The following is a 17,813-nucleotide window of genomic DNA, read 5'->3' as shown; positions in this document are numbered from 1 at the left end:
GTTTAGAATTTTGTAACATTTATTACTTTATAATATATTATTTGTAAACAATGTTCATCTTTTCTCTTTATTTAGGAAACCTGTGTTTCATGTACTCTAAGAAACCATTAATTATAAGATGCACCATTATTTTTTATACCATTATGTCAAAAGTGGTTTAATATCACTTGAAATTTTACTTTGTATTTATTGAAAGATCATTCAAAGTTATGTAAACATTTTATTTTTATCACTCTTGTACATAAAGAGGAAAATAAAAGCAAAGTAGATTGGTTAACTGATTATTAAGATGTCTAAATTTGTTCTCAACTCGGATTTAATGATGCCTATCTTTTACACACCATTTATCTTCCTTTATGTCATCCATATTGTTGGATAAAGCATTTCTTTAAATATTGCTCCACTATTGCTTCCAAAACCTTCAAAACTACGTGACTTTCATTCTGCTAGTTTTGGTTGCGTCCATTTACAGTAGATCACAACCAGGATTTAGATCGCTTCCTCAAATATATTTAAGTGATCTGTTGACTGGGACATCAATGGGCACAACAAGCAGGTTGGGTGTGCACAGGCCTGGCAGGCAGTGACAGTAAGATGTCATAGATTATAAGGGAAAAAAAACAACATTTCAGAGATGTAAACATATGGGGAGAATATATTTTGAAAAACATATTCAGTTGAATATTTAAAAACTCAACTGTCAGTCCCCAAGGCATTTTTCTAGGCCTACACAGTAGGAGTCCCAACGTCACTCTGTCGCATTGGTTCAATTACTCGTCCACCCATATCTAGCTATGACTGTGGAGCAGACTGAGTCACAGAATTCACTACCACTGGCTACAAATTCAAACATTCCAGCAACTACTATAAGCCTAGTGAACCTACATAGGTTTTTCTGCTCATTATGCTTTCTTGATTATAAGGTACAGATTCTCAGATTGCTATCAATAGTAGTATTTTCAGAATACTGAAACTCAGAGCTGGAAAACAGGACAATCAGAGGCATGGCAGTGCACAGTGGTCACAGATATGAGCTCTGAGATCGGCATGTTGGGAATCCCTGGCTCTATCCTTAACTCTGTGACAAGGAGCATGTTTACTCCTTATGTTTCCATATCTTGAGAGTACTCGACACCTTAAATTCCGAAGGAGAGAATCTTATTGGCCTCACTCACCTCTTCACGCCACACAGTGTCATGGGACTCAGACCAGCATCTAAGTGAGCTGTCATTGAATCAGCTACTCATCCCTCCTACATCCACTGTGACTATGGCTGTAGGAGGGGGTCATGCAGTCCATACAGATTCTCATCATTAGAGCCTGTAAGCAAGAAAATTTTTTTGAAAAGGAGCTGTGCCTGGGTAGCACTGGTATTCACATCTCCCACCCACCATCTGCAGGGTCCAGAGTTGGATCTCTCTACTCAGAATAATAAACAGCAAAGTTGTTTTAAAAAAAGGGATGTATGGCCGAAACCGGTTTGGCTCAGTGGATAGAGCGTCGGCCTGCGGACTCAAGGGTCCCAGGTTCGATTCCGGTCAAGGGCATGTACCTGGGTTGCAGGCACATCCCCAGTGGGGGATGTGCAGGAGGCAGCTGATCGCTGTTTCTCTCTCATCGATGTTTCTGACTATCTCTCTCCCTTTCTCTCTGTAAAAAATCAATAAAATATATTTTTTAAAAAAAAAGGGATGTATGTTTAACAAGTTGGGCCACCTTGGAAATAAATCTTGTTCTTCTTTTTAAATAATTAAAATTAGAGTGATATGGGAAAATAACTAATTCTTATTAGAACCAATATCCTACATTTAAGGGGATGAATCTTGAGAAACTGTTTTTGCTTGTCTTGGGGAGATAGGGATGGAGGGGATGAACATTGGAGAATCAGAAAGAGATAGGAGATAATTCACATGAAAACTGGAAGTTGGGAAGCCAAAGTTTTCTTACCTCTACTAGGAGTAGCTAGCCATTTTAAAAGTTTGGTCTATGGTTTTTAATACAAATGTTTTCCCAGCCCCGGTTCGGGTTCCTCCCTGGCCGCCTGCCACTTGATGCATTGTTACGTCCCCCGAGGGGTCCTGGATTGCAAGAGGGCACAGGCTGGGCTGAGGGAACTCTCCCTCCCCCCCCCCCTGCACAAATTTTGTGCACTGGGCCTCTAGTATATAAATAAATTTATTGGGTGACGTTGGTTAATAAACTTATATAGTTTTTCATGTACATTTCTATAATACATCATCTGCATATTGTACTGTGTGTTCACCAAGTCAAGTCTCCCTCCATTACCACTTATCCCCCTTTACCTATTAATACCTCCCCACACCCCTTTCCCTCTGGTAATCACCATACTATTATTATGTGTGTCTATGTTGTGTGGGGGTTTTTCCTTGCTTAATTCCTTCACCTTTTTTGCCCAGCCCCTAAACCCTCCTCCCCTCTGACAGCTCTGTGTTCTCTGTAACTATGAATCTGTTCCTATTTCATTTGTTAGTTTATTAAAGTATTTTTTTGAAAATCTAGCATTATGAAACTAAACTCTTCTGTAAGACCCAGTTTTCTCAGAAGCAAAACAGATTTAACAGGAATTTTTTGTGTGTAATTTAAAATAATTCAGGTTTATGATATACTAGAGGCCTGGTGCACGAAATTTGTGCACGGGGGGGGGGGGAGGGTTCCCCTCAGCCTGGCCTGCACATTTTTGCATACTGGGATCCCTCTCACAATCCAGGACCACTAGCTTCTAATTGCTCACCTGCCTGCTGGCTCCTAATTGCTGGCCCCTAAACACTCTGCCTGTCTGCCTGATCATCCCTAACCGCTCACCTGCCTGCTCAGTGCATGTCACAGTGACTGATCATTTCACCGTTTGGTCAATTTGCATATTACCTTTTTATTATATAGGATTGACAATGTAAACATACAGAAGAGAAAGTGAATATTCTAACACAAAGTTAATATTTTTAAATGTATCTCTCGAATCTTTTTAACAAAAGTTTTTATTTAGACAATGTGGACATGCTTTATATAATGTTTCATAACATTTTTTATCTAGCACACTAGTGTATTTCCATCTTTGTAACTGTTCACATTTAAGATTATTTTAATAATATTATTATTTAAGGACTTGAGGCACAGTGCACAAATTCTTGCACTATTAAGGGCCCCTAGGCCTGGCCTGCGGGATCGGGTCAAAACCGGCTCTCTGACATCCCCTGAGGGGTCCCGGATTGTGAAAGGGCGCCAGCCAGACTGAGGGACCCCATCAGTGCATGATAGGGGCCGGGGAGGGATGTGGGAAGTTGGCCAGCCAGGAAGGACCACGGGAGGGCTCCAGGGCATGTCCAGCCCATCTCGCTCAGTCCCAATCGGCCAGACCCCAGCAGCAATCTAACCTACCAGTCGGAGCATCTGCCCTCTGGTGGTCAGTGCACATCATAGTGATTGGTTGACCAGTCGACTGTCTGCCCCCTGGTGGTCAGTGCACATCATAGTGAGTGGTTGAGTGGCCTTAGCATATCATTAGCATATTATGCTTTAATTGGTTGAACAGCTGACTGGCTGACTGGACACTTAGCATATTAGGCTTTATTATATAGGATTACCATAATTTAAGAAGTCTCTCTGTTAAGTAGTTTTTGGTACTCTCATATTAAAAATAATGTAAACATCTTTATATTAAATTGTTTATGCACCTAAGGTTAATTCTTTATTGCAAATTCCTAGGAAACAAAAATGAGCACTTCTATAGCTTTGGATTTGTTCTGTCACTTGATTCTCCATGAAGTATTTTTCTAATCTATTGTCTTTCCCAATTGTCTTTCCCAATTGCCCAATTTTTTGTACCCTTACCTTCATGTTAATACAATTAATATATATTTTCTCATTGTTATTTTAACTTTCAGTTCATTGACTATTTGTGAAATCAAACACTTAAGGTTGGTCAGGAAGGATTTGTATTTATTTATTTATTTATTTATTTATTTATTTATTTATTTATTGTTTGAGCACTGCTTGCTCATGTCCTTGTACTGCACTTCTAGAACAAATTTTTTTTCTATCCTATATAATAAAGAGGTAATATGCAAATTAACCCTCACACCCTCAACAAGATGGCTGCCTACGACCAGGCTGGCAGGGGGGTTAGTGAGGGATGACCAAACGACTGAACAGCAGGCTGTGTGGGATGATCAGGCTGGCAAGGGGGGGGGGGAGTTTAGGGCAACCAGGCCAGCAGGGCGGGCAGTAAGTGGTGACCAGGCCAGTGGGGGGCATTTAGGGGAGACTAGGATGGCAGGGGGGGGTGCAGTTTGGGGCGATTAGGCTGGGATGGGGGGCAGTGATGGGTGACTAGGCCAGCAGGGAGGGGGCATTTGGGAGCTACCTGGCCAGCAGTGGGGGGCAGTTAGGGGCGACCAGGCAGGCAAGCAGATGAGCAATTAGGAGCCAGTGGTCCAGGATTGTGAGAGGGCTGTCCTACTGCTGGTTTAGGTCCGATCCCTGGATCGGGCCTAAACCGACAGTCAGACATCCCCCAAGGGGTCCCGGATTGGAGAGGGGGCAGGCTGGGCTGAGCCTCCCCCGCCCCCCCCCCCCCGCACAAATTTCATGCACCAGGCCTCTAGTTCAATAATTCTCTTGGCATATTCCAGGTTGGTAAATTCCATTTTAGCAAACTAAATGACTATATCTCTAAAATTAAGTAATCTGTTTTCTATTAGTAAGATTATTTGTGTTTTTCATTTACTGGTAAACCAATTTAAAGAGAATCATAAATACCTTTCTAGCACTGATTTAACTGTTGAGACTTAAATGTTATTATTAGAGTAGACTGGTGGAAATAACCTTTGATCAGGCTAGTTCTTGTAGGACAAATCACTTAACCTCTCCATATCCCAGTTTCTTCTATAAAATAAGACTGAGTTACTTTTCAGGATTGTAATGAGACTTGAGGATATTATAGTTAAATATTGATGATAGCTTTTGGTACATGGTAGCTTCCTAATAAATGGCATATTTAGTTTTTATTAGCCTCACTTAGTGTTATTGTATTTCAACATGTCCCTTATTATAATGGCTTTCCAAACTGTAGGTCTCAAACCATTCATGGATTATGAAATTTATGTACATAATTTTGGGGCACAACTAGAATTTTTTAGTGAAAAAGAACAGAACAAAACTTAATATATAAAAATATTTCACACATTGTAAAGGCAAGTGTTTTATGTGAAACTTTTATTCTGTATATAACATAGGTAGAAGGAGTGTGTATAGTGGAGCGCTTCTTACTATGAGTTGTAGTAAAAAACTTTCAAAAAATACAATTTTATCAGATACTGATCACATAGTGTACAAATCTTACACTATGTGGTTAAGACAACTAAATTTAAATCCAAACTGTAATAATTACTACCATATTGCTTTGAACCAATTGCACAGCCTCTATATTCCTCAACTATAAAATGAATTTTAATTATACTTGTCTCATGGAAGTGGTATGAGAACTATATGATTTCATGTAATGAAATCACTTAGTAGATACTCAATAACAGTAGGCTATTATTTTATCAAGACTTGAGCCAAATATAAGTTTTTCTCTGAATAAACAAGTAATGCCACATACACTAGAGTTCATAAGAGAATATAAAGTCATCACATTTGTCAGGAATGAATAATTAGCAAGTTTTTTCATCTACAACATGTTTCTTGATAAGCATCTTATATCCACAGATATGAGTTTTCAAGAGCCATGTAACTATTCTTAGTCTTTGTATGGAAAAACAATATTATCTCTCAAAATTGGAAGGAATAGATGGGATGAACTTACATGCTAGACATTGTATAAAATTCTTTGCATAAATTATCTCATTTCATACTCATTAAAACCTCATATATGTGGTATGATTATGCTCATTTACAAATGGAGAAACTGAAGAACAGAGATATGAACCCATATCTGTCTGATTCTACCCTCTAGGATTATATTAGTAGCTACTAGTGGAAAATGTAAAGCTTAAAAGAAAGAACTAATCTATTATAAAATAAAAATTGATTGCCTGTGTGTTGGTATTAGCCTCAGCCACTGTCTCCTTGTAGGATATCCAAAAATCTCTGGATTTTGTTTAAGATTTTAGTAATAACCCCATACATTTGAGATTATTCTTCTTTTAATTGTACTGCCACTAAATACAGAAGTATACATAATTAACTCACAAAATCTTTGAATTCTATAAAAATCTTTTATTTTTGTGGGTTTTCTCCATTTCCTTGCAAATCAAAAAAGAGCTTTATGGTTCCATAAACCTCCCTGCAGAGACTATGAGGTTACTCATGCCCAGGCCTGTTCGTATTTGCCTATTTGTGCCCAAATTCATGCCCACTCTCTCACCAGCACAGCCTGAAATTTAAGTCACACAAAGTCCAGAATATGTTTAAATTGGAGAATATGACTTTAATTCAATCCCTTTAGAAAGCCTTCCTTATATTTAGGAATATAAATATATACTTACAATATTATATATTTATGTTATGTAGACTAAGAAAAATCTAGGCAGGACAGGTTTTACTTCTTCATATTTCAAAAGGCAAATTAAATGAGGTCAAATGCCTTGTTAAAATTCATTTAGCTAGTAAAGAGGACTAGAACTGATCTGATATCTTCTGTATTCAAAGCTAAAGGTTTTTTTCACTAACTACCTTAGGATTATTTTTTTTACTATTTTGGAGATAAAAAAAAACATGTAAAATAATTGAATGAATTAAGTTAATAAGATAATTCATTAATATATTCAAACTAAATAAATGGAAATAATTAAACAGACAAGCCATGTTTCTTCATCAGTGCCTGGTATATATAGTCAATCATACCACATACACAGTGACTTCAATAAATTCACAAGTAAATTATTGAACAGAGTATTGTTTGCAGTAAATGTCAAAAAATAAAAAAGAGAGAAAAGACTGGGAGGAAAATGCACCATCAATAAACCAGATTCAAGAATTAATTTCAGCATGACATTTATGACATCTTAGAGTAGCAATATTTTAACAGTATTCTTCATAACTATTTTAAAATTCACTAACATTTTGAATGTATGTTATCATTTACCAACATTTCCAGTATAAATATTCGATCTGTCTTTTTCTTTTAGAAAATGCAGAATGTTTTGAGCATAGAGCCTGTATTATTGTCCGCAATCGTTGCATACACCTTTCAGTGAGATATGGGTTACAAAGTTAAATCTACACAGCAAACGATTGCCTATATAAATAACTAATAGACTGAGCGTTTACATGGTATTGTTGGGAGAGAATGCTTTCAGTAACTGTCTGGTCTTACCTTCTGGGAGAGACTCTCCACTGTGGTTCCATCAATATTTCATGAAGCAACATAAAGTAATATGCTAATGATAGACCATTTACCCCATGAGCAGGTGCACCCTCTGATGCTTTTTCATCCCTGGTATACCTTTGATGTGGGATCAGTGAAGCCATTTTGAATTTTTTTTTTTTTTTTGCTTCCTTCTCTCCACAGTTTCACCTGAACCTAAAATGGTGAGCGAGAGTCATCCTGAGGCCCTGGCAGCCCCGCCTGTCACCACTGCTGTGACTGTTACACCAAATAATGCCACAGAGCCAGCCAGCCCTGGAGAAGGAAAGGAAAATGCCTTTTCTAAGCTGAAGGAGAAGTTCATGAATGAGTTACATAAAATTCCACGTGAGTAGTACACATTGTTACTTCAGGAAAAATAAATGGCTGAAAATCATCTTACTCGATCTTACTCGTTAGAAAGCAGAATTCCTTCTAACATATTATAAACATACATTTGATTTTTTTTTATTGGAATAGCGGTATTGCCAAAAATATGCATCTTGCATTTAATGTAAGTGGGTTCTTTTTTATCTTCTTTAATATGTTTGTCTCAAGAATATTAATGCTTAGGAGTTGTGCTGTATTTTACATTTGTGGTTATGAAATTATTCCATTGTAAAGATTATTCCTAAGTGGTAACTAAAATGCACTTCCCCAATTGCAAAGTTTGATTTTCTTTTCTTCATTTGTTAATATTTCAAAACTTTTTGCACAGTTTTTAAAGTTTTTCTTTGTCTTTAGGAAATAAATACTTTGTACTCACTTATTTGTATAACACTAAGTCCAATCAGTGGCATTTAATATAAATTTTAAACTACAGGTTTATTTTTTTTTTTCAGATTTGAACACTAACTTTGTATTAACACTTTTCTAGGTGCTGGGAAATCTAGGTTTTGGCCTTCACAAAGCTTATATTCTAGTGGGGGAAAGAAGTAATAAATCAATAAACAGGCAAATATATATAATGCATTATTTAGTAATAAATAATGTAAGGAAAACTAAAGACTAGTAAATGGGATCAGAAAGGGGATAGGGAGGGAAAGGTTGTTATTATGTAGGATAATGAAAGCTGGTTTTTAAGGAAACCTGGAGGAATTAGGGAAGAAAGTTATAATAACCTGGGGAATACAGGCAAAGGCCCTTAGGCAAGAATCTGCCTGAACAGCAAGGAGCTGCGTGTGCCTTAAGTACAAGGTGGAGAGGGACAAAGATGAATCTGTACTGTAGCAGAGGCCAGATCACATGGGGCCTTGTGGAGTATTCTAAGGAACTTGGATTTTAGTCTGAGTAAAATAAAATGCTTTTGCCTGGTTTTGAGCAGAGGTGTCCCAGGATCTGGCTTAGGTTTTTCTTTAAAATCATCTTGCTATAGTGTCGAAAATGTGCTTAGAGGGGAGGGGCAAAGGTAGAATATAAAGCAGGCTGTTGCAATGATCCAGATGAGAGATTTATAAAATTTGTAAGAGAATTCTTCTATAAGGACACTGAGAAAATAAATGAAAATAGACAAGGAATCAACTTATCCCTCAAGTAATTAACAACTTGTTGATCTGTCTGTCCTCCTTAAGAAGTTCAAGTTCATCTGAGAGACACTATTTGCACAGTTGTCAGCAATTACCATTCTTAGTAAGAAGATCCATAACGCAGTGGGATGGAGCTGGTCCAGTAGATAGAGCCCGATGATGGGAAATGCAGGCTCCCGGTTCTCTTCTTTGCTCTGCTGCTGAGCTGATGGACTGATCTAGATACCTTTGATAAAACTTGGCAGAAACCAAATACATATATTATGGAGGCAAATTCTCACTTGAATATTTTATCAAAATGTTTACTTTAAAAGAAATGTGTTACAAGGAAGCAGAGAAAGAATGAATAACCAAATCAAATCCATATTCTGCCTTGTCCTCAATACCATCTCCCTCTCTGGGAGAGTAAACAATATGAAAGGCGTGACAATGCTGGTAACTATGGGACTGAATGTTTTCCATGCATTCACATAACCCACTCTCTCATCTCCCAAATGTCAACTTCTTAGGACTTCCTCAGCCATGCAATTTTACATTATGGCCCATTTATCACACCCTGTCTGTCAGCATTTCCTGTCCTTCCCCTTGCTTTTTATTTCTCACCATATTACTTAGCACCATTTACAATGCTGTATTTTATAATTTGCTTTTATTTTATTTTTTTATTGTTTATTGTTTAAAGTATTACATATGGTATTACATATGTTTCCTTTTTTCCCAAGCGATCTCTCCCCACCACCCCCACCACCCCCATCACCCAGCACATGTCCTTACCCCCCTGGTGTCTGTGACCTTTGGTTATGCTTATATGCATGCATACAAGTCCTTTGGTTGATCTCTTACCCCATCCTCTCCCTCCCCTGCCTTCCCTCTGAAGTTTGATGGTCAGTTTGATGCTTCTATGTTTCTGGCTCTATTTTTATTCATCAGTTTACATTGTTCATTAAATTTCACAAATGAGTGAGATCATGTGATAATTTGCTTTTAAATCATTTGGCTCCCTCCAAAGTAATGTCAGCTTGATGAGGGCCAAAAGTTGGGTGTGTTCAATGCATATTTATACCTCTGGTGCTGCCTGCCACATATGAGCCACTCAATATCTATTTGTTGAATGAATGAATTTTAAGTTAACTTATATCCTGAACCATCTTCCTAGATTTTGAGGCCTTAAGATGCAGAAAAGTTAAAGCATATTATAAAATTTTAATTTATAATATCAAGAAAAACATCATTACAGTGTTTGACTGTGTCATCACATTGTTTCCACATTTGTAGTGATAACCACATTTTAGCCTTTCCCACTTAGAGCCAGGTATTACTTTATATTATTCCTCCCTGTTCATCAGTTGAAAAACAATCAACTGGAAAAAATTAGCTATGAAGCTCCCTTTTTTCCCTCCCTTGGCTCTAAGGAATTAACTTCATTTAATTCCTTTCCAAGCCATTGTCCCATTTCTGTGTCTCTTCGGTGGGCACTGGAAATCAAACCAGGTAATCAGTCTTCTCCACGGAGATTTGCTTTTGACCAGCAACCTAAAATAATACACTGTCAGAGGATGCGGGTAACACCTGTGGAGATATTATGTTGCTAGTTTTCTCCTTGACTTAACAGGAAGCAGCAAGTGAAATACCTAAAATATTAAAGTGGTAATGGTAAATAAGTGTTAGAAAAACAGTGTCATAAGTACAGCCATGCCTTCTTATTAAAAATATGTAACTGCACATTTCACACTTTCACTTTAATCCATTACAATTTTACTGTCACTGTAATTGAAATGTCTAATGGGATTTATACACAGGGAACAACATTAAACAAAAATAAAAAATATCCCCAAATCACATTCCTTTTGGAGCTTATGCTTTATAAAGGTTATCACTTTTGACTTGGCGCAACACAGTGTGACTCTAATGACAGGTAACAAATTAGAATATTAATCGATTTCGGTCTTTGAACTAAATCTTGTCTATCTGGCAGATGTGGGTTTTTTTGCAAAATTGATAGCAAACAGCTTTAGTCTGTCACTTGAAATTCCCACTTGTGAGAAGAGAGGTGTCACAATGGCAAGGAGTGTGCATGTCATTAGTCGGGTAATCTGCACAGTCCAGCATGGAACATAATCAAACCAAATTGCCTGATGATATCATCCATAACACCACGGGGCTTAAAATTAAAAAAAGGAAAAGGAAATGGTGAATGTGGAGCATTTTTATCTTTCAATTCATTCTGCACACTGTTATCTAAATGAAGCAGACAAGGTTCCTCAGAATGTTTCTTTATTTTGCAACTTTGATTTTGATATGACTAGGGCCATGGTTGGTTTGTAAAGCATGAACACGTGTCATCCGAATAGCTGTGATTAAGATTTTGATATTCATGAGCTTCTTGAAGTAGAGTGCCCCTTTCCTTAAGCACAGCAGAAAACCAGATAGCCGGTCCTGACTCTTAGTCCAGAATAAGAGCAAGTGGACTAAGGGTACTTATGTAATTCATGCAGAAATACTATTGGATAGACAGTTTAACACAGGGATTCAAACCACAAACTCTGATCACAGACTGCCTGGGTTCAAATCTTAGCCCCACCACATACTAGCCTTTTGACCTCAGGAAGGTCACTTAATCTTTCTGTTATCAGCTTCTTCCTGTATAAAAGGGGGGCGAGAATACCTCCATCATAGGCTTGTTGTGAAAAGACACCATGGTATATAAAGTGCTTAGCAGAGTGTCTGACACAGAGTAAGCATTTTATAAATGTTAGCTATTATTAAACTCAAGCTGTCTTTTTTAACAAGTCTATTTCTATTTTATAAAAGCCCTCTTTTTAGGTCAGACACCAAAATGGAGAAAATTCCAGAAACTTTGCCATCAAATATTTAAGCATTCCATTCTTTAAATCCACTCCAAAATGCCTGTTCTAAGAAAGACAAATTCCCTCTCAATGTTTCCTTTTCCCAGCACCTTCTCTAATTTACCTTTAAAAAATAAAAATTAAAAATCCTCCTGTAATTTTATTATCTTATTCCTTTAATCCATATGCATGCTCAAGGTTCACACATCTGAAATTCCTAGCAAAATTCCACACACACTAAGTGCTTAAGAAATGTCAGTTTTCCTCTTTTTATTCTCTAAACTTTTCTTCTTACCTTACCTCCTCTGTCAACTACCATTCTCTCTTCTTCCTCCATATCTCCACAAAACTGACAACCCAGCTCCTTCCATTCTGTTTTTTTATCCTCCAAATACTGTTAAAATTGTTTTAACTAAATCACAGATACTTCTTGATGTGCAGGTTTGGGGTTTATTCTCAATCTCAGTCATTCAGATACTTCTGCATTGTCATCATTGTCAGCCACCATCATCTGAAAACTCTTAATTTCCAGAACTCTCCTCTCATTTCCTCCTCTTCCTTTCTTTCCTCATTCTCTCTTATTGGCTGCTCTCCTTTTTCATTGTCTTTCCTTCCCTTGAGTGGTAGAGGTCCCTGTCTACAAGTTTCCATTTTCAACCCTTTTTCCTTTGGAAATCTACATGCTCTCCCCGGGAGCTCTCAGTCACCTCGCTGTTCAAATAAGAACTCTCACTGTTATCTTTGTCTCCCGCATATGTTTCATCTCCAGTTCTATACCTGCATTCAAATCCTGTTAATTCTCCTCCTGAAAAATCTCTCAAAACCAGCCAGCATTCTCACCTCCAGTGTCTTCTCTCATACTTTCTCTCTTCCTGGACTCCCTTTCCTATTAACCCTAACACATTCTTTTTTTTTTTTATTTCAAGCCAATTCAAATATTCACTTAAGTGAGAAGTTCCATCATTTCCTAAAGCAGAAATATTTAAGTCTTCCTCCAGCCTTTCAAAGCTCTTCATTAAATGTCTTGGTTATCTGGTTTGGGTTTATCTTGTTTAGTCTTTCTCATTGAAATGGAAATTCCTCAGAGGCAAGAACACTTTCTCATACATATTTGTATCTTTCATATTTGAAAGTGTCTAACACCATGCTAGAAACAACTGTATAGATATTATCATATTATAAATATTACGTTATACCAAAGACTGTATTTCTTGTGCCATGCTTGGAGAAACTGATCTACAAAGCAATAGACTTCAGAACATTTTTAGCCAAGGATCTGTTTGTTCAAATAAAAACAAAAACAAAATACTATATAAAACAAGACAGAGCTTCTGTGGTGAGTTAAAGGTGTCTTTCACTCACTCTTCCAAGATACCCCTATTAGCAGCTCTAAAGGCCTGGGACTGTATGGAATATATTTGAAAGCAGTGGCCTGAAAGAGTAGTAGGTATATCAGTGTTCTCTCTTCAACCACCAAAGAAACTCAACAACCAGTACTAATATAGTTGGTTAAATATGGCACAAGCAATATTCATTGATGATGAAAAAATGCTGTCCAGTAACTATGTTTTTCTCATGTGGCTGCAGATTGAACATAAAGTCATTGTCATATGTCAAGAAACGTATGAAGAGAACCCTTAAGAACATACAGTGATACATACCATGTAAATAACAATAATTATGGTATTGATGGCTAATATTTGTAGAGCTTTTTTTAAATTTATTTTTATTGATTTCAGAGAGGAAGGGAAAAGGAGAGAGAGATAGAAACATCAATGATGACAGAGAATCATTGACCGGCTGCTTCCTGCACGCCCCCTACTGGGGACTGAGCCTGCAACCCAGGCATGTGCCATTGCTGAAATCGAACCCGGGACCCTTCAGTCCACAGGGCAACACCCTATCCACTGAGCCAAACCAGCCAGGGCTGTTTGTCGAGCATGTAGCATGGAAATATGTGCCATGCACTCTGTAAAATAAACCTCAATTCTGCCTTATAAAAATTCTATTAGATGAAAACAATTCTTTTCCCCATCCTATATAATAAAAACCCTAATATGCAAATCCACCGAACAGCACAAGGACCGGTCACTATGATGTGCACTGACCACCAGGGGGTAGATGCTCAAAGCAGGAGCTGCCCCCTGGTGGTCAGTGCTCTCCCACAGGGTGAGCTCGCTCAGCCAGAAGCCGGGCTCATGGCTGTGGAGCACAGCAGCGATGGCAGGAGTCTCTCCCACCTCCACCAGTGTAAAGGAGCCAGGGGTCCCGGACTGCAAGAGCCCCAGCTGCAAAAGGGATGTCTGACTGCCAGCTTAAGATCAGGCTTAGGCAGGCAACATCCCCCTAGGGCATTGGTTCTCAACCTGCTGGCCCTTTAAATACAGTTCCTCATGTTGTGACCCAACCATAAAATTATTTTCGTTGCTACTTCATAACTGTAATGTTGCTACTGTTATGAATCGTAATGTAAATATCTGATATGCAGGATGGTCTTAGGCGACCCCTGTGAAAGGGTCTTTCGACCACCAAAGGGGTCGCGACCCACAGGTTGAGAACCACTGCCCTAGGGGATCCTGGCCTGCAAGGGAGGTGGGGGGAGGATGCCCTCTGCCCCCACTGCACAAATTCCATGCACCGGGCCTCTAGTTTTACAGATAAGAAGGCTGAGGCTTAGTAAGATAAGTGATTTGTCTAAGGAAGTTACACATGGTTCAGATTGACAGGCCTAGTCAGGAAAAAATTGCAGTTTTTTTTATTATGTCTTAACAGACTAGCCCAGAGGCTGCAAATGACCTCCACTATTCCTATCACACATGACTTGAAACTTTCAGAGTTCTATGTGTCTGTTCAGAGTACTGGTTGATATTTGATATTCATCTTTTAATATTTGTATTAAATGACTGAATACTCAGAACACAAGTTTAATACTAATTCAGAGTTTGTTGTTGCATTACCTGTCTTTAAAGACAAGTACTTATGTATTCACTTAAGTTTCTGCATTTCTTTTGTTGCACTCTGTTAGATTGGCATGTGAATAACCAATTACTACCTAAGTTGCAATTTGTTGCTTCATATACATGAACTTTACATATGATTCAGCTATCACTGGCTGACTCAATTCTTCTCACTTCAGAGAAGCATTGGCTAAAACGTTAAGTGACATTATTCATTGTTAACCTCTGCTAAGTTGAAATATATTTAAGAAAAAAGTTGCAATACCGGTAAGTGTTTTTTTCAGAGCAAGTGCTTTGCGGTATTGAGTAACTTCATCAATGCAATGCTGAAGGAACCTATTTCGGACAAGGACACTTAGAGATAAGGGTGCAAGTCATCACAACACAGTGTAGTGAGTCATGCTTACATTCAATAAACATAGTTTATTTTAGTTTAGTTTATTTCATCATCTTTTCAAGTTTAATTCTGACTTGAAATATAGGAAATATAAATGTGTGTGTATCTGAATACTGTGTGTGTTTGTGTTACGAGTTATTATTTTTTATAACTTAATCCTATGACAGAAAAGTCAGTTTGGTTCTTAATAGAGTTGACACTGCCCCCTACAGCATGCTATGAATTTTTGTAGGCCATTTTTAGTGTTCTAAAGGAAGGGCATGAGGGGCAGCCTACAGACCAGGCACCTACACATCTTGGAACATGTGAGACAGTTTCACACTATGAAAAATTGCCTTGCATTTTGCATGAAATTCAAAATCTCCATAGAACATGCATATAGGAGGAAACCCTGGGGAGACATCTATAATACTGTCAACAATAAAAACAAAAATAACCCCATTAAACATTAGCTTAACTAACTTCATGAAAAATAAATAATCAAAAATAACAAAGGAAACCCTGTTAATAATTATTTGAACCTAAAACTGTCATATAAACACAAAGTATTTTTGTGTGGCTCTCATATAAACTGAATATCCTAGTTTTGTTTCTAATGTTTGACTAACCTCTGATCTTTTATTTTCTCCTTCCTTTTCAAAAATCCCATTGTCTTACTTCTCTAAATTCAAATATTCCTTTTAGCAGTTGTAATGATTACTTCATTGTCTTGCTACTAGTATAGTTGTGCCTGAAGACTTGTATACTGAAATATAAATAATTTTATTATAAATTACTTTATTTATTTTATATTATAGTTAGTTTTATTGATTTTTAAAACATATGTGTAGGTATATTATCTATTACTTATACTCTGAGAGAGTTAAAGGAATATTGTAACATATTTGTTATAAACTGGGGCATTGTGGAAAACACTGATTTTAAAGAACATGTGTGCACCATGATCCTACCTACATCCTATATTCAATGTTGAAAGCTAACCAAAAATATGTTACTGATGCTGGCTTTCAAGAAGGTTCTTTAAAGGTGTCCCTGCATTTTTTTCTCCCTCTTAGGACCCTATTATGCAGAAAACTCCCCCAAAATATTCATGCCTGTAAAACGAACTAGTGTTGAGAGATTATATCAACTTCTAAAGCATTGGGTAATACACAGTAATTCGAAGCACATAAAGCCACCAAGTGAATTAAGATCTCAGGGAAGTTTCTAAACCATATTGAACTACATTTCATTAGCATTTCAAAGATATTAAGGAAACACACCTGAGAAAAATAAGGGAGTGAACCATATTTTGGACACATATTAAAAAATAGTTCAGGAATTACCTTGCTGAAATACTATACCGACATACAAATATATTTTAAAACAGTGTTAAACCTTTATTCCTCACCACATAGCAGTCACAGGTCAAAACACAGACTGCATTTTCACTAAAGGAAGCCTGACTACAAATGTAGATCTATAAAGAGAACAGAATGAAAGAAGCTGAGATACTGCTGTTTCCTCTTTCCTCTAATGACTAGGTATATCTTTTATTGCATTGCTGACATGTCAGGTTTGTGCCAGTCTATTCAATTGGATAAAAAATTTAGAAGCAGAAAACCAAAGGGAAAATATGTGATGTACTATTATATTTTTAGCACTAGGCTTTATTTGTCTTTGTTTTGATTTTCATTTATGAGACTTACAACAAAGGGATTGAACTGGATAGCTCCTGTTCAGCCTGCCTTTTAAGTGAACTTACATAACTTTGAAATAAAGATTAAGAAGATAATGGCCCATTTAAAGGTTTCTTCAACCAAGCAACACTTTCATTGAATTCCTGTCCTGGAGGAATTTCAAAACCACTTGAACCTTGTCCCTTTTTCTTTTCTCTTACAAGCATTTTACACTTAAAAGTTAAAACAAAAAAAAAGGGGGGGGGGGATGGTACTACAAATAAGAGAAATACAGTCTACTGTTACATATGCCGTATACTTAAAGTAGTGTGCACCTACCCACAGAAACTTAGAAAAGATCCAAGATCTCAGGGTAACAAAATTTCATTGACTGTGTTATATTGTTCAATGCCTTGAAAGTAAAAGTCTATTGTAATAATTTATTTTTCATAAGGACTTGGATGCAATTCTTTCAAATCAGTAAACCAAGTATGTCAAACTCAAAGGCTAACACGGGCCAAATAAATGAGGCATGCGGCCTGCGGGCCGCAAGTTTGACATGCGTGCAGTAAACTATTGCAGTGGGTTAAAAACATTTCTGCTATACTCGTGTAAATATTGCTCTCTAAATTCTTCTGTACACTTCTGTAGCCCTGTACTTTGCCCAGAATGCTGTGCTAATCACTCATGCCATAATACTGTATGACCTTTGGCAAATCATTTACTGTCTCTGTAAAACAAGGATCATCATAGTACTTTACCTCTGGAAAGTATAAGCAGTAAAGTATTAACATATATAAAGTGCTTAAAACAATGTCTGAATATAATGTTGCACATATTCAAAGTTCAATTGTACAAGGCATATAGCACCTACTATGTGCTAGGCTGTGCATACCATGCTTAGGAACTAAACCAAAGCACATAACTTTAACTTGTTTCTGGGCCTCAATAGCACTACAGTCTCAGAATTTTTCTGCCAGAAGAACCTCTAAATTAAAATGTCTTTTTCTGAGATTGTTTGGTATAATTCTTGTATAAGTTTCAGCATCACCTGCAACTGTTT

The 17,813-nt window shown here is 37.3% G+C and overlaps 1 protein-coding gene across 3 annotated transcripts in view; it reads left to right on the top strand.

Annotated features, from left to right (window-relative positions):
* SYT1 (synaptotagmin 1) overlaps window positions 1-17,813 on the top strand; it is a 549,783-nt gene that overhangs the window by 333,991 nt on the left and 197,979 nt on the right. For all 3 annotated transcript variants that reach the window (XM_036300651.1, XM_036300649.1, XM_036300650.1), the window contains one exon: window positions 7,532-7,714. In XM_036300651.1, coding sequence (XP_036156544.1) covers window positions 7,549-7,714 — 166 coding nt within the window. In that variant the 5' untranslated portion in view covers window positions 7,532-7,548. The remainder of the gene's footprint in view (window positions 1-7,531; window positions 7,715-17,813) is intronic.

This window comes from Myotis myotis, unplaced genomic scaffold (genome assembly GCF_014108235.1).
Source record: "Myotis myotis isolate mMyoMyo1 unplaced genomic scaffold, mMyoMyo1.p scaffold_m19_p_3, whole genome shotgun sequence".
NCBI lineage: Eukaryota > Metazoa > Chordata > Mammalia > Chiroptera > Vespertilionidae > Myotis > Myotis myotis.
The sequence above is the reverse complement of the archived record's forward strand: the minus strand, read 5'-3'. Positions and strand labels throughout refer to the sequence as shown.